Source organism: Lithobates pipiens, unplaced genomic scaffold, assembly GCF_037356315.1.
Source record: "Lithobates pipiens isolate NorthernLeopardFrog02 unplaced genomic scaffold, aLitPip1_a1.2 Scaffold_23, whole genome shotgun sequence".
NCBI classification, from domain to species: Eukaryota; Metazoa; Chordata; class Amphibia; order Anura; family Ranidae; genus Lithobates; species Lithobates pipiens.
The window spans coordinates 296,138,479-296,165,106 of NW_027507785.1; the positions used below are offsets into that span (position 1 = coordinate 296,138,479).

Sequence of the window (26,628 nt, forward strand, 5' to 3'; positions counted from 1 at the left end):
TCTGGAATTGCCAATATCTAAATATTCACCATATTACTCAGAAAAAGACCCCCGAGTCCCTGAAACGAGTACAATACAAACATTTTCTGCTGGGCACAATGAATACATCACAAGCCCGCTAGCATAAAGGCACAAGACAGGTAATGAATACTATTTGCAAAGCCGATTCTGCTTTCATCTCTATTAGTTCTCAAGCAGGCTCCTTAGCCGGCTTTGTATCAACCAAGCTGTTACGATACGACTCCCTGCAACTGTACGCCGCATATCAGTTTACAAAATCATGTTATCAAGCCAATTTCAGGCTGAGGATCGGATCAAGCCTGAAGGCCGACGTTTAGATACCCGTGAACGATAAAATTTCCCCCTATTTATCTTCCATTACCACCTCAGTGAATTCATCCCTTTATATTCCGTTATAAATTTGACTGACAGGAAAAAAACTGCTTCCCATTGGCACGGTGTAGACAAAAAAGACCTGAACGCTGAAAACAAGATAAAAAAAAAATGAAATGTTTCTAGACAATGCCATGCATGAAAAATAATTCCTGGGCCATCTTCCTACCCAGGCCTGATTTTTGCTTGAGAGATTTCACCATGCCTGATTAGCTCTGAACAGAGACAAGAGTTGCATGCATGTCTTCCTTAGAGATGGAAGATTGTTATGAACTGACATGGCTCCTTTAGATAAAAAAAAAAAACCCTTAGAAAAGAGAGAGTGAGTCCCTCAATCAAGGGACGGTACACGCCTCTGAATGAGAAGTGACAAAACTGGAGGGAGAGTGTTGAAGGTCGTGCCGGCGAGTTTCTAGGCCCTCTTTGCCACGGTAAAGTTTGGACGCAGAGAGCAATTTAATTGATAGGTCTTTCTCCTTGATTTAGCCTGTGGAATTTAAATGCCCGGCTTCTACGATTCCCAAGGATTTTCTTGGCGGGGGGTGAGACCTAGTTCACACGGGAGACACAGAAAACAGGGCCAGATGTTCAATGGTTCGTTTGGGGGCTTCACCAACCTTACATCATGGCGGAAATTTAGGAATTACAATACAATAAGAACTACAGCAAGGTTAAAGGCACTGATTCTTCACTGATGTAATGGAACGGCTTTTTTTTTTTTCCATTCCAGCTCACATCAAATAGCGTATTGATTAACTAAACTGGCCATGAAATTTCATTAGAATCATATGCAGGTTTAAATCAATTTGGACATCAGCTTTGCTTGGCGGCAAATTGCTCCCATTACCCAAAATAGAAACAATTAAATAATTAATTAAAACACAAAAATAGGAGACTATAAAAAGGATGTCAATGAAGGGTCAGTCCACCCAAGACAGATTTTTTTTTTTTTTACTTGGTGGCATTTGCTGGGGAGTCCCAACTTTAGGTTGGCTGCCCCCCTCCCACACATCTTGCATTCAATCTTCCACATTGAGTGATGCTGGTGCCATTCAACCCAAAGGACTAAAGACATCTTGTGGTGAAAAAGTAGTACTGCAGTGGGGTGCTCTTTACTGAAGAGGAGGAGTATTGCTGCCCCTGTTTTTATATTGATAAAATAGATCTATTTTAATTTTTAATTTTTTTTTTTTTTTTTATTGTTCTCCCACTTTTTTATGCTTGTGCCCAACCTTTTATTATGTTTTTTTAGGATTACTGAGGTCTGGAGCCATGCAACACCTGACATAGATATTACATATAATTACATATAGTACTCCTGCGTTTTTGATTTTCTCTAGAAGTGCGGCTGCCTTTCATGACCTCTCCAAAAAAAAAAAAACTAGTTTTCCATACTCTCGCAGTCACTGACAAGGAAAGCCAGAACCTTTGCTCTACATCCTGTCTCTTTTGGCATAGTTTTCTTTTGAAGGTAGCATGGTGAAGGCCACAGAATCAGCATAACAGCAAGGTAACTGTATCATCAGTGAGAGAGGGGGGAGTTGAAGTTTTAAATGTAAATAGATGATGATCTTTAGATACACTGTATTGTCAAAAGTATTGGGACACCTGCCTTTACTCACGGTCATCCGCTCTAATTCATCCCAAAGGTGTTCTATCGGGTTGAGCTCAGGACTCTGTGCAGGCCAGTCAAGTACCTCAACCCCAAACTCACTCATCCATGTCTTTAGGGACCTTGCTTTGTGTACTGGTGCGCAGTCATGTTGGGACAGGAAGGGGCCATCTCCAAACTGTTCCCACAAAGTTGGGAGCATGAAATTGTCCAAAATGTCTTGGTATGCTGATGGCTTAAGAGCTCCCTTCACTGGAACTAAAGGGTCAAGCCCAACACATGAAAAACAAACCCACACCATAATCCCCCCTCCACCAAATGATTTGGACCAGTTCCCAAAGCAAGGTCCATAAAGACATGGATGAGCGAGTTTGGTTTGGAGGAACTTGGCTGGCCTCACCTTAACCTGTGAAGACTGTGAGCCAGGCCTTCTCATCCAACATCAGTGCCTGACCCCACTTGGAAGTTTTCACAAGAAAGATTATTAGTGTTATACAGAATTTATATATCACCAACAATATGTGCAGCTCTTGACGTTTTTGATTCAAGTTCAGTTTACTGGAAAGGGCATATTGAATTCCTTGCAGAATCAACGGGAATTTTATGTGTAGCTGAAAATGCTCTCTTCACTGAAAACATAAAAATGAATACAGCCACATTTACAGTGGAAGGCCAGTCTCTAAGTCTATAACTGCTTCCACCCCTTTTCTCAACGCTATTCTAACTACCATGTAAAAGGAAGATATTTATATCTACCCATTCTAAGGGCACTCCGGTCCGGTCATGTGATTGGCAACAGACGCCCATTAGTAAGCCTATGGGTGACGTCACCAATGGGTCATTCCGCTCTCTACTCTCCCCTGAAGCCAGCCATTGGCCATGTGACCAGACCATAGGTAAGTATAGGATTAGAATGGGTTGGGAGCAGATTTAGTCTTTAGTCTTAGTTAGAGCCTTCTACGTTAAGGACTGGTAAGCTACAATATACTACAATTCTGTTCTTGGGTTCAGTTATAACGCTACCTGTGGAAATGAAGACAATCACCTGTCTTGCTTCTACGATAAAAACCACAGACAGGCCCAAGCAATAAACATCCTACTGAACCGAGCAGTCACGTTCTAAGCATCCAACTACCCTATGAGATCTCCGTGTTGCCTTCAATGTGATCATGCCAAGTGACAGATGTGGAAAAGTACTCAAGGCTGCAGAGAACAACAAGCAGGCCTCTGGCAATTTATGAAGCCTTGCCTCTTCTGCATTCTGCTTGTAGTCTTGTCTATTCTTTAGAAGAAAAAAAAAAAGCATCACAGTCTAACATGGAATTATCACTAAAATTAACAAACTATGCCATAATCCAGTTTCTTCTTTCCCCTACTCGCCATCAATTTTGTTTTTCCTTCAAAAACCGCGGGAGAGCTGATCAAGTTTGGCAAAGCGCTATTAATGTCATCATTAGGTCCATATCCCACAGCACGCTGTGCTGATTAGTGTGTATTTAATCACTTCGATGTGTATTAAAATTAGCAGCGTTCCATTAGCCTGGATCGCAGGTAATTCTTGATACATGTAGGCTATTTTTATCCCTAGAGATCACTACTGATAACAGGACATATGACAGCTTCCTCTGCCTGTATAATTAGGGAGCAAACTAGCAATCAAAGCAATATGGCATGTACAGGCCTGTACCTTCCCATTCCATTATTATTAAACCAAGGCAAAAAAGAATATTTATCATATTTCACTGACTGTACTGATATTTTTGCTTCTGTGTGCATGCTACCGCCATGGAATTTTCACATGTAAATAGCTTCAGGTATAGAAAGTCCACTCCCACACATGTATTCAATCATCTGATGACACCGTGTTGGAAGTTGGAACTATTGACCGGCTAAAAGAAAACGGGGACTCGAAGGATTACGCTGTGTGCTATTCTAGGTATAGTCTCCTAATAGGTAGTATTGTAGGGTGTTTCTGGAGACCGGTAAATTACGATATTTAGTATCCTTTATTTTAGCTCAGTGTTGTAGATGTCCTGCAGCCACTTCATCTCTACATGCCTTCAAGTTTCATGGTCTCAGGTTGGGTTTCCTTAGGTCCACTTCAAACTTTGTGTAGCAGGAACTCGTGCTCAAGGTTATACATGGGTAATTTTTATGCGTGTGTTGCTCATAGGGCAGTTCATTCTCTTCGATCTTCTGCCCTGTGCGCGTTTGGCGTGGCAAAAAAGAGCTGAGGGACCAAATGTTGGCACGAACCTAGGCACATTTTTATATGCATATAGGTTTTAGGTGCCTTTAAGGATGAATGGCACCCAAATGAGTGTCTTGCCGCAATTTTAATGCAACGTGGAATCGCAGTGCGGACAGGGCGTGATAGTCACAACAGTGGACTATCCTTGTATAACAGATTTGAAATGGCCTTTCCACTGGAGGCCTGTATAGGGTTGCCACCATATAATAGAAAATGCCTAAATTATTAAAGTTGTAGAATCAAAAAGATATTAAAACTCAAATAGCAGGTACCCATTCCCACTCAGCTCCCCCCTTCCTGCCCGCAGCTTCCTGAGACTGGATTATAATATCAATAGCTCCAAGCCGGAGGTCTCTGCGTGTTCTAGGAAGATCTCTCTGCACTCTTTGGTGTTGAAAGGTGAGGAGATTAATGCGGTAGTAAACCGCTGAAAAAAAAAGCTCTGCAGGACAATGGCATAATGTGCTAGTATGTATGAAATGCTCACCTTAGAATGAAGGGATGCCCGGTTACCACTGAGAGGGCTGACATCTGCTCCCGTCCTTTCTTCTGGGATCACAGGCTCCAGCACTGTAAGCCACGATGACGTCATTACCGCACAAGCAAGAGTCTCCAACAGTCCGGCACGGTATGCCCTTCAGAGCGCATGCACTGATGTCAGTGGCTGCATGCAGAGTGAATGTTCCAAACAGTGCATGTTTAGGAGATATTCATTTTACCTACAGGTATAGGTTTATCTGTAGGTATAAATTACGGAGAAGCATTCATCTTCTCTGCCCGGGGTTCTTGGCTCTTGATTGGACAGATTAATAGCAGCGCAGCCATTGGCTTCCACTGATGTCAATCATATCCAATGACACGGGGCAACGGGGGGCGGGGCTGAGTCTTGCATTCTGCATCTATGGATGCAAATGTAGGACTCAGGAGTGCACCCGCAAGGTAACCCCCCAGGAGAACGCTTCTCCTAGGGGGTAATATTATGTGGGGGGGAGCTGATAGCCACCAGGGGACCCCAAAAGAAGATGATCAGGGCCACTCTGTGCAAAACTAAACTACAAATGGAGGTATAAAAAAACAAAAAACAAAAACAAAGGAAAGCATTTTCAATCAATTTAAGGGCTGGTTCACACCAAAAGCAGTCCGGGGGCATATTTTTATTCTGCATCAAAAGTGCATGGACAATGCATAAAATGTATTCCAATGGCACTAGTTCACCCCCGTGCAGTGGGTTCCAGTGCAGTCAATAATAGAAAACATTGCATTTTTTTTCCGGTGTGGAACACATCTGGAATGCGGCAAAAAATGCATCAAAAACATGCTGGAATGCAGATTTATTCAATGTAAATGGAAGGGACCCCCCCCCCCCACTGGAACAAATCAAAAATGCCAGAATGCATCAAAAACCCTCATGTAGAAATGCAGAAATTGTAACATGAACCAGCCCTAAATATAAGTTCTGAGCGTTTGTCTTTCTATGTGCACAGTAACTGATGGTCCAATAAACAAACTATTAAAATCTGGAGATCTGAAAAACCCCCAAAAAACTCAGCCAAAAAAAATAAATAAAAAAAACAGAAAACAAAATGTCATCAACTCAGGAAAACCACCCATGTTTTGTAGAAAGAATTTTAATATCAGAACATAAATACACATAAATGGCGCCAGGGGGACTTCAAAAACCACTAGATTCATAATTGAATTCATACAAATAAGTGGGAATGTTAGGGGATATGAGGACAACCTCGACAGTCTATCTACAGAAAACCATGTCCCTAGGACGGAGAATGAACAGCAGAGCACGCAAAGGAAGCTTACATCGTGCTGTATCGCTCACAGCCCACATCCGGACTGTCCCAGTCACCGCAACTGGCAATGCTTACAACCCTGATCTACCCTCCATATGCTCCTTGGCTGCATCTCTAACATGTTGGCTCAGATTTCTGTTGTCAGTTCTAGAATCTGGTCTACAAAACTTTCTCTGGCACGACTTCACTTATATGACCTTGATTCTTTCAAAGGTGCCATGGAAAATCTAACTCAACTCAACATTAGTTTGAAATAAATATTAACTGGGTAAAATGTACATCATTAAAATGAAACAGAACCCTCTGCTAGGTTGTAGAAGAGGTTGATCTGCATTGTCTTGGCTTTCTTAAATGTCAGGACTCCTAGAGCTGGCAACCGCATGCAGTAGGCTTCTCTGTAAAAATGTTCTCCAGCTAAATGGAGCTCCAGCCAAAACCAAAACCACTTGGGCACCCATTTTTTCTTCTGCCTTATAGAAACGATAAAGGCCTTGACAAATGAGTCTGAAAAGGGAACTATCTGTGCTGTCCAAAACAACTGGAATTATGATTTAATGTTTTTAATTCAGTTTGGCAATGAAAGGGCAACCAACTGAGTTTTTTGTAAGGGAGGAGATGCTAAGGGCAATTAAGGCAGTTCTTCTTTGAAAAATGTTCTATTACTGAATAAATATTATATATACTCAAGCATACATAATCCATCACACAAGTTTCTGTCAACGGAGCTTACAGTCTAATGCCCTTAACGGAGACAGTCATGCATACAAGCGCTTGTTTTTGACTTGACTTCTGGTAGATATTGGTTTCTAGTGCTAAAGGACACATTTTGGCTTGCCGGCATGTTCAACATTCAAATGGCTATTTTGGATCATATATATCCAGAGAATAGAATGAAACCGTTTCTTTTTTTTTTCACTTTTATTTGGAGCTCTGTCAATTTTTCCCTTTACATATGGCACAGCTTGATCAAGTTGAGGCCTACCTTTTTAGTCAAACTGCTCCATGGGCCTACTGTCTAATCATTTTTAATGTTTATTTTCTTTCTTTGCAAAGCATTTTGTATATATGCTATATACATGCTCTGTTTGCAAATCACACCTGGCTTTCCAACAAGAAAGCCCAGCACCTACACATTTTTAACTGTCTGATAGCATAGGAAAGTACACAATGCGTGCTCTTCTTCCTAATGGATTTAAACTTGCTAAATAAAGTAAAGTAGAAGTGAAATAATGGTGTTTAGATGAATCTATGCATATATTAGTTGCTGACACTACTCCTATATACTCAGGTCAACAGATATAGGTATATAACAAGTGCAGCACTCTCAAACCCAAAACTAAAATAACCAAAAAATAATAATTAAAAATAATCCTATGAATCACCAAGATCTTTCCCTCAATGTCTTCCATTCAAGTACTAACCAGGCCTCACAACCCTGAATGTGCCCGATCTTGGAAGCCAAACAGGGTTGGGCCTGATTAATACATGGACAGGAATCATTGAGGGCAGTGGCGGCTGGTGATCCATTTTGGGGGGGTGCGGCAAACAACCCCCCCTTCCCCATGAGGTCCACACTTACCCCATTCAGTTTGTGGGTGGCTTGGGCAGCTTCCCCTCCAAGCCAATCCGGTGGGAAGAATCACTGCCTGTCCTGATTGGCCGGGAGGAGGAGCAGGAAGACAATAGCCAATGATGATTCACTAATGTCGCAAGTGGGTGGGCTCGGGGAGCGCAGTGCTCTGCGCCTCAAGCCCAACCTTTTTGAAACCAATTAGAGCTTCATGACCTAGTCATGTGCTTAAAAAAAAAACTTGCAGAAATCTAAGTGTACAGCACCCTTATGGAGATTCGTGGGGCGGCACCCCTGTGCCCGTTATGGACCGGCTGATTGAGGCTATGATCTTGGTGATTCATAGGATTATTTTTTAATATCATTTTAGTTTTGGGTTTGTGAGTGCTGCAATTGTTAACATAAATAAATTAAACAAACTATTCACAGCATAGTAGCATGTGTAGGTAAAGTATACAGCAATTCGGTGCTCTGCACCCTTACACTGTAGTGCTGTATAGACATTTATTCAAGAGGGCAAAATACAACATGCCACTGTAAAGGTTTAATCAACACTGGGTCGATGATATTGAAAAATTAAAATTTTTCACTTGCTATAGATGCTGGCCACTAACTTAATTAGTAGCTAATTAGGGCAATTTAATCCTGCTCCTTTTAATGAGCTTTAAAACAAAATTGTTCTTTAATTTCACTGTCCAAATGATTAAAAAACCGTAAGACATTATCATAAATCACTTCAATGTCACCTGTCAAATAAGACATTTTGGATGGATTTCCATTCTAATTTTTATCAGTTGGTCAGTTGATACCAAATAACATTTGTGCATGAAAAAGGAAGCAACAAAATTGCCAACGTACATCTTCCTTCAATGACACAGACCTCATAAGCAATTTGCTCCTTGATCCATTAAGGGAAGCATCAGGTAGGAGGAAGTATGTGATGTGTGCAGGCCTAATCGGGCTAAAGCAGGAGAGGCAGTGACATCTATCTAGGTAAGCTCTGATGGGAGATTATGCAGAATGGACTCCTGCAGTGGGGAAGCAGTGACCGAGTCTGGATGGGTGATAATATCTTGTTAGGGTGACAAAAAATTTAATGAAGCTCAAGATCCACTTTAGACACCTTACTGGCTGTGATGTCTGGCAGAGGTATATTAATCCTGAAGGTGGCTGAACACGAGGACAAATCTTTTGACAGATACGGGTTTACATAAGTGTATTTTACCCACATATAGGTAATGGTTCGGTTGAAGTTCAGCTTTAAAGCCAAACTCTGATATAAAACTCAACTCCCTCCCCACCACCTTCTGACTGCTGGGAAGAAATTATCCAGAGCTTTTTCTAGGTGTCCACATTATTACCTGAGTGACGTGGACAACTCCAAATGGCTGGGCAGCAAGGGTGGTCCTCTATAGTTTCCAAAAAAAAAAAAAAACTGATGTGAACCTGAGAAGAGTACCAGCAGATGAGGGTAGGATGCTGGACTAGTGGTGCACGAAGGGGAAAATGGTCTTAGTGTGGCACCTGAATGGGGAGGGGGGGACGGGACTCAGCTGACTATAACTGACTTCACAGGCTGAATGCTTGATAGGGTGGGTTACAAAGAGGTGGGAGGGAGTAATGGTAGGGACACTGTGCCCAGAATTAGCCTTTATTGTTTCAATGAGTAATGTCTATGTATAGCGTGCTTTCTGTTCCCATAGTTAAATTACCTACTTCCTAGGACACATCAAAGAGCTTCCTTCTAATCTTTACAGCCACATGGAAATCTCAAGGGACACATTCATTATTTTAACAAACAACCATTATGTTCTACTCTTTATTGTGCTCCTTAAATTGCCCAAGCCTTCTACCCTTGCAGCTTGTCATTAATCAAAATCTATGGTCATATATAATACCTTTAAAAAACAAAATGTCTATAATTATTGGTTACAATCCTCATCCATCAAATATCAATTATTCGCAAGCACCATGAAAATTGAAGCTTTGAGAACTGCAGCGGCCATTAAGATTCTTTGTTGAAAAATGCCTGTCAAGTGGTCTTAACATGTCAGGATCAGATCCTGGACATTCACCACTGTCACCTGCTGTAATCTGTGACCTTCCCGGGTCACGTCAAGACGACTTGATTACATGAAATTCCAACACGGACAGAAATAGTAGATAACACATCAACATTCTGACTGCCGTGAAGAAACATACAGTTGTAGTGATCACTTGAATGCAAATTATTATTAGAGATAGGCCATTGGAAATGTTTACATTTGAGAAAAAGTAATCAATGGAAAAAGTCTGTCATGCAGCATGTTATGAAAAGGAGAGAAGAGTAAAAAGGAAAGAAAAGAAAAGAGAAATAAATGAAGAAAGGGATCAGGAAAGGAAAAAGTGAGGCGAAAATTAAATGAAGGTGGGGGGAAGGTAGGGGAAGGGATGGGGCGCAAAGAGAGAAGGCAAGGGATGGGGCGCAAAGAGAGAAGGCAAGGGATGGGGCGCAAAGAGAGAAGGCAAGGGATGGGGCGCAAAGAGAGAAGGCAAGGGATGGGGCGCAAAGAGAGAAGGCAAGGGATGGGGCGCAAAGAGAGAAGGCTAGGGATGGGGCGCAAAGAGAGAAGGCTAGGGATGGGGCGCAAAGAGAGAAGGCTAGGGATGGGGCGGAAAGAGAGAAGGCTAGGGATGGGGCGGAAAGAGAGAAGGCTAGGGATGGGGCGGAAAGAGAGAAGGCTAGGGATGGGGCGGAAAGAGAGAAGGCTAGGGATGGGGCGGAAAGAGAGAAGGCTAGGGATGGGGCGCAAAGAGAGAAGGCTAGGGATGGGGCGGAAAGAGAGAAGGCTAGGGATGGGGCGGAAAGAGAGAAGGCTAGGGATGGGGCGGAAAGAGAGAAGGCTAGGGATGGGGCGGAAAGAGAGAAGGCTAGGGATGGGGCGGAAAGAGAGAAGGCTAGGGATGGGGCGGAAAGAGAGAAGGCTAGGGATGGGGCGGAAAGAGAGAAGGCTAGGGATGGGGCGGAAAGAGAGAAGGCAAGGGATGGGATGGGAAGAGAGAAGGCTATGGATGGGGCGGAAAGAGAGAAGGCAATGGATGGGGCGGAAAGAGAGAAGGCTAGGGATGGGATGGGAAGAGAAGGGATGGGATGAATAGAGAAGGCAATTGATGTGATGAAAAGAGAAGGCAGGGGATGAGAAGAGAAGGAAATAGATGGGAAGGCAAGGTAGGCAGGAAAAGGGTTGGGAAGGAGGAAGCAAATAAGGATGGGTCAGGGAATGATAGGGTGGTGTGTTAAAGAAAGACATGACCAGAGAAGGAAAGGGTTGGGGGGCGAGGGAAAGGATGGGAAGAGGAAGGATGGGGGTGAATGAATAGAAAGGTAAAGGAGAGAAGAGGGAAAAAAAGAAAGGAAGAAAAATTAAAGACAGATAGAAGAATAGGAAAGTCTAAGGAATCCAAGCAAAAGAGAAAAAAAAATACCCTTTGAACACAAGTGAGTAAGTGAATGAAGCCTATAGTGTGAAGATCTATGAAATTACATTTGGTACAAACCAGTTACAACTACATCAAGTTGGTTTTGTGACCTTATGAGAAAAAAGGCCTGCACCACGGAACATAAATTAAAATGAGATTACGACCAAGTGCAGCCACTGTATAATTACCAAGAGGGGAGTCCTACTGTATCCAGATAGCAAGGGGAAAAAAGGGTGGGGGGGGGGGGGGAGTGCCTGCAAACCACTGACACATCAACAGCTTGTGGTTAAAACATACATGATCCTAACAAACTGTTGGTTAAGCCGTGCTGGTAAAGTACGTGAAGGCAGAATAGAGGTGGATGTATTCAGCTTTCTGAAGCTGATGATGCATCATACACTAGTCTGTGTGCTCAAATATAATGGGAATTTAGCACATGTCGGAAATGAACTATCTCCTGCAAGCCATGTTAAAGGCACAATAAATAAACAGTGCAAATTATTTCTGCAACACCTGGGACAGAAGCAATACGTTCTCTACTGTAAAACAAAAACTCTCAGGTGGAAGCAGTGAGAAATAGACAATACAGACATGATAAGCAGATTTTAATGCCAGTCATGAGGCTGTCATATAAAATCATTACATTTATCGCACAACATCTGTCAGAAGCAGTAACCCAAGATCAAGGGCATATTTATTTCCTTTGGATACAAGGCGTGACTTGCAAACATTGTCAGGGCTTTAATCCTTCGGCGGCAATGAGCCAAGTGTTGTGTGTGTGCTGCTTGAACGTGAAAGCGTCATGAGTCATGCATCATGTCACTGTCCTGAATCCCGGACTAGTTCATGCACATCACAAAAGCTTCAATAGTACATATATATATATATATATATATATATATATATATATATATATATATATATATATATATATATATATATATATATATATACACACACATACACACACACACATATATATATTTTTTTCTTTTTTTTTTTATATAAATATAATACTATTTCTTTCCACTTCAATTTATTGATGATTTAATCATGTGTAATTAATATTTTTGAAATTTTTTACTAATAATAAATCTATTACATACAAAAAAATTGTTGTTTTTATTGAATTACAAAACAGAAAAAATAAAAATGTAATATATATATATTTATTTATTTTTTATTTTTATTCATTTATTTATTTTTTTGGGGGGGGGGGGGGGGGGTAATTCTTACACAATCTATTAAAATAATGACCCTTGGTACCGAAGCATTTTCTGATCTGCCATCTTGTTTGCAATGCAACCCCAAGTCAGTCTTCGCCTATATTTTAACCTGGTATCTATTTTCAGGGAAAGTTTCCTTAGGTTTGCTAGAATAACTGTATTCATTATGGAAATTGCAAATTGCCCTTATGTGGTGAGAAAACAAAATTCTAAAGAAACAAAAATATAGATCAAACCAAGTTACAAACAGTACATTGTTCCTTGTTATTGACGTTATGAGGATAGAAGCAGAAGGAAAAAGACATCAAGTTCTTACCTTGGGCTAGGTCCTGAAGGGTGAACTCTAGAGAGTATCGTAGAATGAAGTTGTTATTCCACACGTACAGCTGGTTATCCCTAGGGTTGTAATCCACTGCGGCGATGTATTGATACTGATTGGGGAAAGGAATATCAACAGGTTCTCCTCGGTTCAGCTTGGTGTTGAAGATGTAGTCGATTGCATTCTTTCCTGTTTCACTTTCATTGTCTTGATAGACGGACCGCACCACATAGAGGACCCCACAAATCATAAAGGCGTTTGAGGCTGCCCGCTTGTCATAGGAGGTTTCGAAGGTGGCCTCAAACCGGAGAGTGTAAGGATTTAACTGGCTGATAACAATCATTCCATTGTTTTGTTCCGTCGCATAGATCACCCACAAGCCGTTTTCATCAACGGCCAAGTCGATATCAGTTTTTCCACCCCATCGATAAGGGGATGTGTCGTGGTAATTGGCATAATTAATAATGGCCTCCCCACTCTTAATTCTAGTCCTCAAGTCAAACTTAACAATGTTTCTTGTCCTCTCCTTATTAAAAAACACGGCCCCATCGTAAACCACAAATCCCGTGCCATCCACTCGGTTGGGAAGTTTATAGGTTGTAGTCTGTCGGAAATTCTGAAAATCTTGCAAAGAGGCAAATTCCATTAACGTATCCGTACGGTACGGAGTCCAGGGCATAAAATAAATTTTATCTGCGGCTTGGAGGGGGTCTTTGCACCATGCACCTGCCTTCTGCTCTGCTTCATAAATATATGGAGAGTCCACCACTGTTTTCAACACCCCAGGGCAAACAAAAACTAGTAGAAAGTAGAAAGAGGATTATTTTACAAAAGACATACTAAACGTTTAGTTTCCCCCACTTCCAGCAGCAACAATATAAGTTGAAAAAAAATAAAAATAAATCTTAAAATGGAGGAGAGTGTACATTGACAGTGCCAAACTAAATATCTACTTGACTTACAACACAGTAAATTTTAGACATCAATTTTCTGGACATTAAAATAATTTGTCTAAGCCGAAAACCTGTTAGGCAATGAAAAACCACACACACAGTTCTTGTGAAGTTTAGATGTTTAGATGTAAGAAAGATGTGAATGGTTTTCCATTTGTACGTTTACAAATGAACATAGGCATTGAATAAAACTTGGGAAAGGAAACATAAAGCTGGAACATCTCTGAGAAAAAAAACACAACATTTTTACAGCAATTGGGAGCTGGAAGAACAAAAAACAAGAGAAGGAAAATAAAATAAATAACAAAATAACACAACTTGAGCAATGGATGAAACAAAGCAGGGAGGCCTGAAAATGTGGCATGCTAAGGGGATAGGAGTAAGGAAGCCAAGCAAAGTAATAAAAAAATGAAAATTGAAACAAAAAATTTTGGTAAAAAAAAAAGTAAAACAATTAGGGGAAAAGGAAGAGAGCAAGAAAACATTTCCCACAATAAAGGCATATACGGTGTCCCACCTATGTGACATATATATCACAACACTTTTTTTTTTATTTTATTTTTTTAATTAGCAGTCAACTTGTGTATAGGGTGTAGAAATGCAATCCTGCTGAATATAGAACTTCAGTGTTTAGGGATAAGGGGGGATCGAGAAGGTTAACATCCATATGGCACATAACAAGGAGCTGAGGGGGGTGGGATCGGGCTGTGTTATTTATTTACCTTTTTGCTCCACTTCTATTTTAAGCATTGGAAGAGAAAGTGAAAAAGGGGTGCAAGGAGAAAAAAGAGAGATTAACATGAATGGACCATTTACTCGGTAGTGCAATCAGTACACACACTAAAGAAGGGAACACAGCAAGAAATCCGCCATATTGGATAAAATGACGAGACTGGAACACCTAGTGAAAAAAAGTTGTTAAACAATCAACGGTGAATCATATGAGTGGATACCTCACAACCTTTCAATATGAAAAGGGTTGGTGGTGGGGGGCATGCACTAAAAAACAGGTTATTGACCCGACTGGTTTGTGAACAAAATTAGTTTAATGCTGGGCTCTGCTAATTGTGGAACCTATAATTTCCCCCGAGACACAAATGGCTGCCACAGAAAGTGTCTAGGCCAGTGATGGCAAACCTTGGCACTCCAGATGTTTTGGAACTACATTTCCCATGATGCTCAACCACACTGAAGAGTGCAGGAGCATTATGGGAAATGTAGTTCCAAAACATCTGGGGTGTCAAGGTTCGCCATCACTGGTCTAGGCCATCTCAAAAAAGTTGTGCTCACTAATCGGTTTTATAGGTTTCCGTGAGGCACAAAATGGCTACCTCAAGAAGTTACTCAATAAGGTGACACTATTTAAGAGGACAAAATGGTTGCTTCTTCTATATGATGACATTTTCACTTGTATATTGGGTAAAACATACAAAGCACCAAACACAAGTTCGCTTCTATACAAATATAATATTGTAAAAAAAAAAGGGTCATAAAAATGAACTGGTTCCATGGTAGCCAACCATATTTGCTTCAATTTAAAATCCTGCACTAGGAAAACTGTAAAATATGGTTGGTTGCCAATGATGACCATCCTACTCTGTGGTTCCTCGGTTTTCTCATAACCCTGCTCTTGTAAGGGTCTTCAAATTTTCCCAGAAGGTAAATCAATGGGTGCCAAGCCTTGGAATGATGTAATCCAGGGCTGGATAGTGTTGACATATCAAGAACATATCTGAAAAGCCTTTCTAAGGCAACTCAAAATAAAAACAATAATATGACACATTAATAAGTCATATTTATGCTCCCTAGATAAAAAGAACTTCAGGCTACACACCAAGAATTTGGACTTGTGGGGTTAGTCCTAAAAAACTATTTAGCAAGGAAGGCTGCACATACATTTTCCAACTTTGGAAGCATTCGCTATCTATTCCTAAACTTATACACTTCTCTTGTATTTATGTTTATGGTCAAATAAAAATTGCAAAACTAGAGCTTAACTATAGTATAATGCCTAAATCAAGTAATTCTCTAATGGTTCTCTTATCTTATTGGCAGGTTGGGGATAAGGCTAACATATCTGCCACTGCTAACCCTTGCCAGAATCAGCAGCTCTGATATGCAAGGTTGGTGCCTCTCTTGACTGTAATGGAATATCATACTTTCCTTTCAAAATGTTATTGATGTCATAGAAATCAGCCCATATCTATATAAAGTTAAAGTTTCAGGCAACTGTTCAACAAAGCAGTGAATTACGCAGAGCGTTCCCACACTCTGTGGTACTGAAATCAGAACTGATACAGGTTTTCAGTAATCCACAGAGGTCATAGAACACACAGACCACCTCACAGGGTAATTGGTGTGCACCTCCTGAAACCTGTACTCTAACTGCTTTACCAACTGGATTCAAGCGTATAAAGCAGGTTTTACTTTGATGGGTGGCTATGAGAAACAACTAGTACTGATAATTTTTATCACTCTGTGAAAGGCATCAAGGATGATGTTCAAGCATCACCGATCAAAAGTTTAGACTGTTCATCAGAATTTTCTCCTGCTGTTAAGGAGCGGGCCGGGAAGCAGGCCGCTGCTACTTTAACAACTGATGAGTCATCAGCTGTCAGCGGACTTCCCTGCTGACAACTTATAGAAAAAAATGGCGTGGGTCCCCCAGTCCATACCAGGCCCTTCAGGCCCACTCCATTTTTTTTTCTCCTTTTTTTTTTTAAATAGCCAGGTGGTGGCAGTTGCAACCTCAAATCAATTTAAATGCAATTCAACACCCTTTTTTTCTTTGGAAATTTCATTTTTGCTGCAGCAGGTTCTATACATGATAAAGGATTTTCCATTTTTATTTTTTCAATTTAAGCATCATTAAAATCACTGCTCCTTTAAAACTAATGTTTTATTTTGCATTGATACACATCCCCCAGGGCAGTACCCAAACCCCTATACTCTTTTTATGGCCAATTACTTGCATATAAGGCTTTAAAATGGGGACTTATGATTTCTCACATTTGGCTCCTATAGACTAAATGAAGTTTGTAGTTTGTGGGAAAACATTTCCTCTGTTCGGGCGTTCTACTGCAAACCAAACAGGGGGGTGTTTGGCCCATCTCTAATCACCAGTAACTTGCAGATTACAGGAAATATGAAGAAGAAAGGTGCACTACAGTTATACTTCAATCAACAACCTAAAGACAACTCCCCATTATGGTACACCAAACTACAGAATGTTCCCAAAGATGCAGCACTATAGAATTGTTTACAATTCCAAACTGGAAAAAAAAACTTTTTTAAGCAAAGTATCTCCATAGTGCTTATAATGATAGAAGAATAAAGAGAGGGGCCCTTAAACAGTGTTTTTTAAACAGTTTTTCATTTTTTTTTATTGCTATGCAAACTTTCTGCTGTCTAAGCAACTTATATTTGGTTACTAATCTCCAGAAAACGATCAATTTGTTTAAACAAGAAAGCCTCCTTGAACTTCTTTGTGTTAAAGGAAAAAAAAAAGTTGTTAAAAAATGCGTTGAGTATATGCAAATTAGATTTTGCAAAAAATGTGCATGCTGCTTCACGAACAATAAAAAAATGGGCACAAAATTAGCAAGTTGAGTATTACACCTTCGAAGAAAGCAGAAGCTATACACTAAAAGCTTTTGTGTACTCTTCCTAAAATGTCTACCTCATTCACACAGCACTCTGAGAACTGGTCTGATGTTCACCTTGAAATTGACGCTGGCCCTTAAAACATCACCAGCTGGGAATTGACTGCTCAAAGTATACCAGTCATGGCTGAGCTTGGTCAATAACCTGAATACTTATACTTAAATTATTACAGCAGACAAAAGATTTATATTTCTTCTACTTATTATATTTCTACAGCAAACAAAGTTCTGACACTCTTTGCCCTATCGCCTCCTAAGTGTGCATAGCATTAAATAAAGCTTGAAAATGTCTGAATTCTTGTTAACTATTCTTGGACAAGAGCTCCAAGGAGCACTCTGAGTTTTACAAAGGAGTTTTAGCCAACAAGGCAGTTCATCTTTCCTCACCCCAACTAATGAGCTTTGATATTTTCAAAGTGAGAGTTGAAAATGAAAAAAGGATTAAGATTGTCTGCTACAGAAACCCTGAAGGGCAGCCGGTAGGCAATGTCTCGCCTCCTTGTTCTTCCTCGCTCTCATAAGAACTATTGACCTTATCCCAGGTAGGAAGAGCAAAATACTTTTTTTGCTAATTATTCTTTCCTTATATGCCCAAAAATTTTCTAATTTTGGAGTCAAATGGGGAAGGCTTAGAGCTTCTATTTTTTTATTGCCAAAACACCTTTGGGGAAATTTAATCGAGTATGAAGTATGATTTATTTTTTTTGTTATTTGCCCAATATACTTACCTAGGTGGATGCAGCATTGGAGCGATGCAGCATCTGCACTGAGAACCGAGCCACCGAACAACGCCAATGGCATGATTCTTTCGGCTCCCCGAGTGGAGAGCTGCTGACTGACAGGCTTCTGCTCCTCCAGGCTCATTGGAGTGCTGGAGGATGGGGAGAAGCTGTCTCATAGGGATGGGGAGCAGCTGTCTCAGTCTCTGAGTGGCTCGCTGAGAGGCTGAGACAGGCATCAGTCCAGGCACCTAGTGGATCCAAACTTCATTGTCACGATGATGCAGTACTTGGACTGATTCCAGTGACGTCAGCAGAGAGCGGACTTCAGACCGCCCTCTGCTGACATCACAGGAGTGCAAAACAAATTGCACTCCTGTGACCCGTAGGAGAAGCCTAGCCAAACGAGCTCAAGCTGGACTTCTCCTTTAATGAAACCCATCAGCTATTTTAAATGTCCTGGCTATGAAGCAACACTGCAAGATGGCTTCTGTTGCCTTCATTTACCAGAAAGCCCCACTCTGTGTGCTTCTCTGAAACTAGTTTCACTTTGTTACTCAGGGACTTCTGCATTTAGCCCTGTCAACTTCTATTTCCTAATTCATTGCTGATGCCCTAATGGTGACTGAGGTGCTCCCATTGGCCAGAGAAATTACAGCTGGTGAAGTTCTGTAATTAAGGCAGGCCCCTAATACAGTGAAATTTAGGAGTAGCACAGTGGCTTAGTGATTCAGTATTTATGCCTGAAGTACTTGGGTACTCAGTTTGAAACCCAGTCAGGACACTACCTGCATGGAGTTTGCATATTCTCCCTGTGTGTGGGCTCTCTCTGGGTACTTCAGTTTCCTCTAACCCTCCGAAGAGATTCTGATAGGTTAACTGGCTCTTGCCTAAATTGGACTTGGTATGTGTCTGTGTGCATGTGTACATAAGAGATAGGGTTCTCAGATTGTAAGTACCTTGGGAATAGGGACCGATCTGAATGCACATCAAGATCCTTGGAGGCAGGAAATTATGTGAATGTACATTTCTTGAGGACAGGGACCAATGTGAATTTACAGTAACTTCTTGGGGACAGAGACTAATGTGACTGTACAGTAAACTTGACAGGGAATGTGAATGTACAGTAAACTCCATGGGGACAGAGACTAATGTGAATGTACAGTAAGCTCCTTGGGCACAGGGAATGTAAATGTACAGTAAACCGCTTGGGGACACAGACTAATGTGAATGTACAGCAAGTTCCTTGGGGACAGGGAATAATGTAAACGTACAATAAACTCCTTGGGGACAGGGAATAATGTGAATGTACAGTAAACTCCTTGGGGACAGACTAATGTGAATGTACAGTAAGCTCCTTGGGGGTGGAGACTAATGTGAATATATTAGACTGTTTGAGGGTGGGGACTGTGGATGTGAATACACATTAAGCACCTTGGAGGCAGAACCTGATTGTGAGTGCACAGTAAGCTCCTTGGGGGGAAGGGGTTGCTGTAAATGTACAGTATGTAAAGCGCTGAGTAAATGGTCGGCCTGTAATAAATAGTACTAAAATTAAAATCAGAGGCAAACAGAACCATAATACAATTATAAGGCATCTTTTGATAGCTTCTCTTAGGACCTTGGAAGACAGATTCAATCTGAACTCCATCAGACTAAGATGCAGTTACCTTGTCCTTGTCTGAGATTTTGCTGAACGCAACCAGAATTTAGGCTGATGTTGAAGTATGAAAAAAATGTTAACTGATCAAATTTAATAGGAAAATGCATTGTATTCCAAACTAACTCCCACTGGCAGCGGAGTTTTGACTTAAAAAAAAATGTAAATGCATATTCCCTGTCACAATATTACTTGTATGAAACGAATGCCAGTGTTAACGCGTTCAAAATATTATGATAAGGGTTGTGTGCGGGTGAGATTGATTGAAAGGCTTGCAGCCTTGCCCCTTGCAAGATTCTCAGTTAAGGATTTTGAGATAAAAATGGCTGTTCAGGCTTCATCTAAAGAGACGGGGGAAGCGGCTTTTGGCTGACAGCAGAAAGAATGAGAATTTGGAGGAGAGACAGAGGCACCCGGCAGAAATGGCCTACATTGTGTGTGCCGACAAGGGGACACCACTTGTTCTCATTATCCTGACATTGGATGTGTGGCCTGCAAAAGGCTTACTCAGCACAATCCAAAGGCAATTTGTTTTCCAAAGCCTAAAGTGAACCTGTGCTTCACCTATGCAGAATAAGCAACAGGTTTAGTTAAAGAAGATCTGAACAGAGAACAAAAATATAATATCCTGCAGCCTACAAGTCCTTGGAAGTGTTGGCTGCATTCATTTCTTTTTTATGTATTTTTCCCTAATAATTTCCATCTGCAAATCCTGCCAGTGGCACGTGTCTTGTCCCAGGGAGACACATACTCGCAGCACTGTATCCAGACGGAGCAGTGTTGTCACCTTAAGCTGCTCTCCTGATTTGGACTCCAAACATCCTCCTTGAACTCTACTATATTGGGAAAGGATGTTCTGCAGTCCATAAAGAGAACTGGGACAGCTGGTGACATTTGTTTTGAGATTTCAGTTCTGTGCACAGGAGGGATTTCAAGCAGAATAGTCAATTTAATGCAAACAGTACTTGGCTTTGAAACAGAAAAGTAATGCTGCATCTAAGGACTAGTAATGTTTGTTCTTGGGTTTAGATACACTTTAAAGCAGATATACACCTTGACTAGATGGTATTTAGTTTACCAAGGTACTGAGTATCTTAAAGTAGTATTAAAGTGGTTGTAAAGGCCCCCCCCCCCCACTTACCTGAGCCCCCTCTCAAACAAGTGATGTCCACAAGAGCCTTGCCTCTCCGGGGACTCTGCAGACTGACTTTTGGCAGCAGAGGAAGCCATTGGCTCCTGCTGTGGTCAATCACAACCAGTGAGCCAATCAGGATATGGAGGGGGCAGGACACAGAGCCCTGGCTCGGGAGGGCCCATTCTTGGGTGAACCCAGAGCAAGCTGGTTCGTGTGGGAGCACCCGGTGGGAGGGAGGAGCCAGGAGCGCCGGTGAGGGACCCAACAAGAGTAGGATCTGGGCTGCTCTGTGCAAAACCACTGCATAGAGCAGGTAAGTAAAGCATTACATATATAAAAAAAAACAAAAAAAAACATAAAAATGGTGACAACAGTGGACCATGCTTGCGCAATATGTGTCGGCATGGCTGCTTGTAGTATCCATCAGGGACTCTATTGACAAAGCAACAATGTAAGAGAGACAGCTGTCACCTTAAAACAGCAAGTGCCAGAACAAGGACCTCAGTGGCAGGATCAGCAGGCATTCGTTTAATGAAAGCTGCAAATAGAAATACATATTTTATATACGATCTGAAATCTCACAATGGCACATTCTCCTGCTCAAAAACATGGCTACGTAAAAAATGTTGCTTGATCTTGATTCAGAGAGGAAGGAATGTGAGATGCCCTGACTTGCGCCACTGCATGCAATGATAATCTCTCTGCCCTGTGAAGACTTTCGGTCAAGGGGGGAAATACCAGGCTTTAGCAGATAAAGATCTGTGGTTTAATTAAAAAATGTGGCTTCAGTTAATCATCAGAGAAGTGTTTGTTTCGCTGGGGATTTCCAGAAGGACAGCTGGACTGTCAGGCTAAGGGGATCTCCAGCACAGCTCACATTATAAATACAGCAAGGACATATTATTCCCAGTGATAAGCAAGTAGCAACAACTCTTACTGGCTTATTTGATAAAGCTGTACAAAGTGCAATAGTTATCTACAAAGTGCAGTAGCCCACAGCACCTGATATGAGCTGTATACTTGCTACACCATGGCTAAGTTGGCTGTACGAATGAGTTCTTACTGTTTCTAAAACCAAAATTAGTTTTTGTTTGAAGTATGGAAGGTTTATAACTACTGCAATTTTGTTTGTGTGTGTAGAAGGGGGAACTCACATCCAATTCGCAAGAGCAAGAGATTTTTTCTGGCTCTCTATGGAGCCGGTTCACATATCTCCACTGCGGCACCGGTTGGATTTGCACAGGAGTCCTGTGCGTCTTTTGGTCCTTTTCAGATGTGAATTAAGCCAAAAATATTGGGCTCAAATCGGACCCGAAACAGTGAACAGGACGCACCTGCTGTGAGCCGCAATGGCGTAAACCCAGCCTAAAAGCTATGACAAAAACTTGTACGGTCTCTAAGTAACATCCGTGCACACAAAGTAAAGCACATACTTTGCTCATCACCACTTGAGACAAACAGACAACTAGAATGACACAAAGCAATGATAGAGGGGTGCTGGAAACACAGGTTACCAAAATAAGGATAACCTCATTACTTGAGCCCAAGTGGCCTGTATTTGGCAGCCTTCCACAAAGATGGGAACCCCCAGTAGAAGGCAGTTATGCGAGCGAGAGAAATCCAAATGTAATAGACCATAGATAGGGCCAAATGAAAATCCTTAGGAGTCCAAAGTCTTTTATGTTCAACTAGTTACAAGTAGGGCAAAAAAGAGCCAATGCATCCTGGAGGCCACACAATTCCCCTGATGATTTTTTTAATTTTTTTATCTGGCGTTCTCTTTGACCCGTTACCTCTAGAATGTCATGGCAGTATTAACATTCCGTAGATAACGGTGTTGCCTACTGGATGCAAAAAATACTTTAAGAACCAGAATGCAGCAGATCTGAAATATGTTGCAATTTGGATGGAAAAAGGCACCTGATATTAGCAAAAAAATAAAAAATAAAAAAATACGAGTTAACAATGCCTTCCCACGTTAACCTCCAGAAAGCTCATTTATAATTGGTCCTAATGGATAAATGTACATCATTGCACTTTGCACTACTTAATAAAGATAATCTAAAAAAAAATTGCTAATGTGTTAAAAAGTAGAATTGTAAAGTGTGCCATATTTTATTATTTTGCACAAACCTGTTTCAGACCTACAGGACAATGAATCTTTTGTTCATTAAGCTGGTCGCTCCTGCCTTCCCAGTCAGGAATAAAACCTGCTCCAGTGATTATTGTAATGAGCCCAATTCATGACAGCTTGATGAATGCCCTACGATATTAACAAACCCTTGTATTCAATAGTTATTAACGTATGGAAGGTAGACGCTCGCATCCATAATAATGCTCGTGGAAAAATCCTGTGCTGGATCCATAAAAATGCAATAAAACAATTAAGGTTTGTCTACTTAGAGAAGCATTTATTTTAGCACTTTGACTGGAATATTAGGGTAAACAAACAGTATGAATGGTTAATCGATGCAGGGAATTTACAGAACGGTGTAACCATGAGACCCTTCAGTTGGAACGAGGCTTGCAAATGGTATGAACAAGTGAAATGTATACGGTGCACCTGTCACAAAGGCAGCCATTTTGTGAGGTATGACAAAATCCTGGTGGTTGTGTTAAAAGAAAACGTCATACAACTAAAAAGTGAAAGCAGCCATTTTGAAGGTGACATCAAATGTTCAATAGTTGACCTACATAAGTACAGTGGTGTGAAAAAGTGTTTGCCCCCTTCCTCATTTCCTGTTCCTTTGCATGTTTGTCACACTTAAGTGTTTCGGAACATCAAACCAATTTAAACAATAGTCAAGGACAACACAAGTAAACACAAAATGCAATTTGTAAATGAAGGTGTTTATTATTAAAGGTGAAAAAAAATCCAAACCATCATGGCCCTGTGTGAAAAAGTGATTGCCCCCCTTGTTAAAACATACTATAACTGTGGTTGTCCACACCTGAGTTCAATTTCTCTAGCCACACCCAGGCCTGATTATTGCCACACCTGTTCACAATCAAGGCATCACTTAAATAGGAGCTGCTTGACACAGTAAGGTCCACCAGAAGATCCTTAAAAGCTACACATCATGCCGAGACCCAAAGAAATTCAGGAACAATTGAGAAAGAAAGTAATTAAGATCTATCAGTCTGGAAAGGGTTATAAAGCCATTTCCAAAGCTTTGGGAATCCAGCGAACCACAGTGAGAGCCATTATCCACAAATGGCGAAGACATGGAACAGTGGTGAACCTTCCCAGGAGTGGCCGGCTGCCCAAAATTACCCCAAGAGCGCAGCGACGACTCATCCAAGAGGTCACAAAAGACCCCACAACAACGTCCAAGGAACTGCAGGCCTCACTTGCCTCAGTTAAGGTCAGTGTTCATGCCTCCACCATCAGGAAAAGACTGGGCAAAAATGGCCTGCATGGCAGAGTTCCAAGGAGAAAACCACTGCTGAGCAAAAAGAACATCAAAGCTCGTCTCAATTTCTCCACAACACATCTTGATGATCCCCAAGACTTTTGGGACAACATTCTGTGGACCGATGAGACAAAAGTGGAACTCTTTGGAAGGTGTGTGTCCAAGTATATCTGGCGTAGAAGGAACACTGCATTTCATAAAAAGAACATTATACCAACAGTAAAATATGGTGGTGGTAGTGTGATGGTCTGGGGCTGTTTTGCTGCTTCAGGACCTGGAAGACTTGCCATGATAAAAGGAACTATGAATTCTGCTGTCTACCAAGAGATCCTGAAGGAGAATGTCCGACCATCTGTTCGTGTACTCAAGCTGAAACGAACTTGGGTTCTGCAGCAGGACAATGATCCTAAACACACCAGCAAGTCCACCACCGAATGGCTGAAGAAAAACAAAATGAAGACTTTGGAGTGGCCTAGCCAAAGTCCTGACCTGAATCCTATTGAGATGTTGTGGTATGACCTTAAAAAGGCTGTTCATGCTCGAAAACCCTCTAATGTAACTGAATTAGGACAATTCTGCAAAGATGAGTGGGCCAAAATTCCTCCAGGACGCTGTAAAAGCCTCATTGCACATTATCGCAAACGCTTGGTTGCAGTTGTTGCTGCTAAGGGTGGCCCAACCAGTTATTAGGTTTAGGGGGCAATCACTTTTTCACACAGGGCCATGATGGTTTGGATTTTTTTTCACCTTTAATAATAAACACCTTCATTTACAAATTGCATTTTGTGTTTACTTGTGTTGTCCTTGACTATTGTTTAAATTGGTTTGATGTTCCGAAACACTTAAGTGTGACAAACATGCAAAGGAACAGGAAATGAGGAAGGGGGCAAACACTTTTTCACACCACTGTATATCTGAAGCTAAAACTTTTCTGCTTTTCATTTTTGATAAGAGTAGCGAGTTGTTAAAGCCACCGTCAGTTTTTTTCCCCCAACTGGGGGAAATTTCCTTTTCATACACACCAAGTGGAAGGCTATCTCCTTATAACGATAATACGTATCCCCTTTGCTGTCTATCCTTGTTCTGGTGACAACTAAAAAAAATTATCTTATGGTTATTCTCATATTTCTGTCCAAGTAACAAGGGCCACCAAGGGGATATAAAGGGAGAATCTCCCCTGCATAGTAATAGCATAGACACATAGTAATACAAGCCTGACAGAGGTTTCAACCATAACCTGCTCTATCCAAATCCTAAACAAAAGGTGGACTATTAATAAGCTTCATTTTTAGAACACAATAGTCCTCATTTAACCCATAGCGATAAATCAGATCCAAGCTGCCATTTCTCTAGTGCAGGTTAGAAAATGAAAGGAAGAATCTGACTTATGGCTATTGGAAAAACAGAAAGTTTAAGACATTGTCCCATATAAGAGGATCACTGACATCCTTGAGGCACACCATGGAGGCAGCCATTTTGAACAAGGAAGTACTACTTATGAGGATGTAACCTTGTGGCTATGAAAAGATGTTTACTGTCCCCAGTAAATTCATGGCATCCTTGTATAAATTTGTCTCCCAGCAAAATGGCTACCTACAGAGTTTGTAGGCTTGAGCAAGTCTTAAAGGAGATGTCCGCTTTCTGGATTGCCTCACCAGATCTATAGAAACCATTCTATAGAAATATTTTACCTAAAATTCTTTGAATCTGTTTTGATTTTTGTTTTTAAACCAAGCTACAAGAGGTTTTAAACATTTTACATGATACAACTTAGAAGTTCATGTTGTGACAAGAGCGGGCTATGCCCTTTTGTGGGTCCTTTAATATTACAGGATGTCAAAGGAAGAAGATGACACAATGTCAAGTGCTCCAAGGCATTCCTAACAAAGTAATTACTGTTACAGCTGGATTAGCTGCTGCCTTCTATAGCTATAAGACACAAATAGATAGCATGTAGGTGGTAGGTGGACATCCCTTTCAAGAGGTGACTAAAGACTCACATCTATACCACATTATTGCACATACATGCGTTATATAATTAAATTAACACAAGGATAAACTCCGTGCATAAGGAATCCTGTGTACAGCCACTAGGGGAAAAAAAAACGAACATCTTGCTTGCTAAAATAAAATTAGATGTGAATGTTAATAGTCAATTGACAATTTTTAAGGAAGCATACAAACCTTCTCCATTGCTTGGAAATATACAATTTGCAGCCAAGTTGATATACCAAAGCAAACTCAAGTCTTTGCACAACTGCACAGAAGATCAACTAAACCCAATACTGAGTTCATTCTGGGCTACCAGTGCACAGGGCCAACCATTAGCTTCTTAAATTTCTCACAGACTCCAACGTTCAATTCTTCTTGCAGAAAGTGGTCTTTGCCCTGTAACAAAGTCACTGACACTTCCCTGCAGGTGGCAACCCCAAATATAAGATTACTATGTGA

General features: G+C 41.1%; 1 protein-coding gene across 25 annotated transcripts in view; it reads right to left on the reverse strand.

The window, feature by feature from the left end:
• The window catches only part of ADGRL2 (adhesion G protein-coupled receptor L2), a 284,260-nt gene that overhangs the window by 75,203 nt on the left and 182,429 nt on the right, over positions 1-26,628 (reverse strand). For all 25 annotated transcript variants that reach the window (XM_077450365.1, XM_077450363.1, XM_077450386.1 and 22 more), the window contains exon 5: positions 12,633-13,433. In XM_077450365.1, coding sequence (XP_077306491.1) covers positions 12,633-13,433 — 801 coding nt within the window. The remainder of the gene's footprint in view (positions 1-12,632; positions 13,434-26,628) is intronic.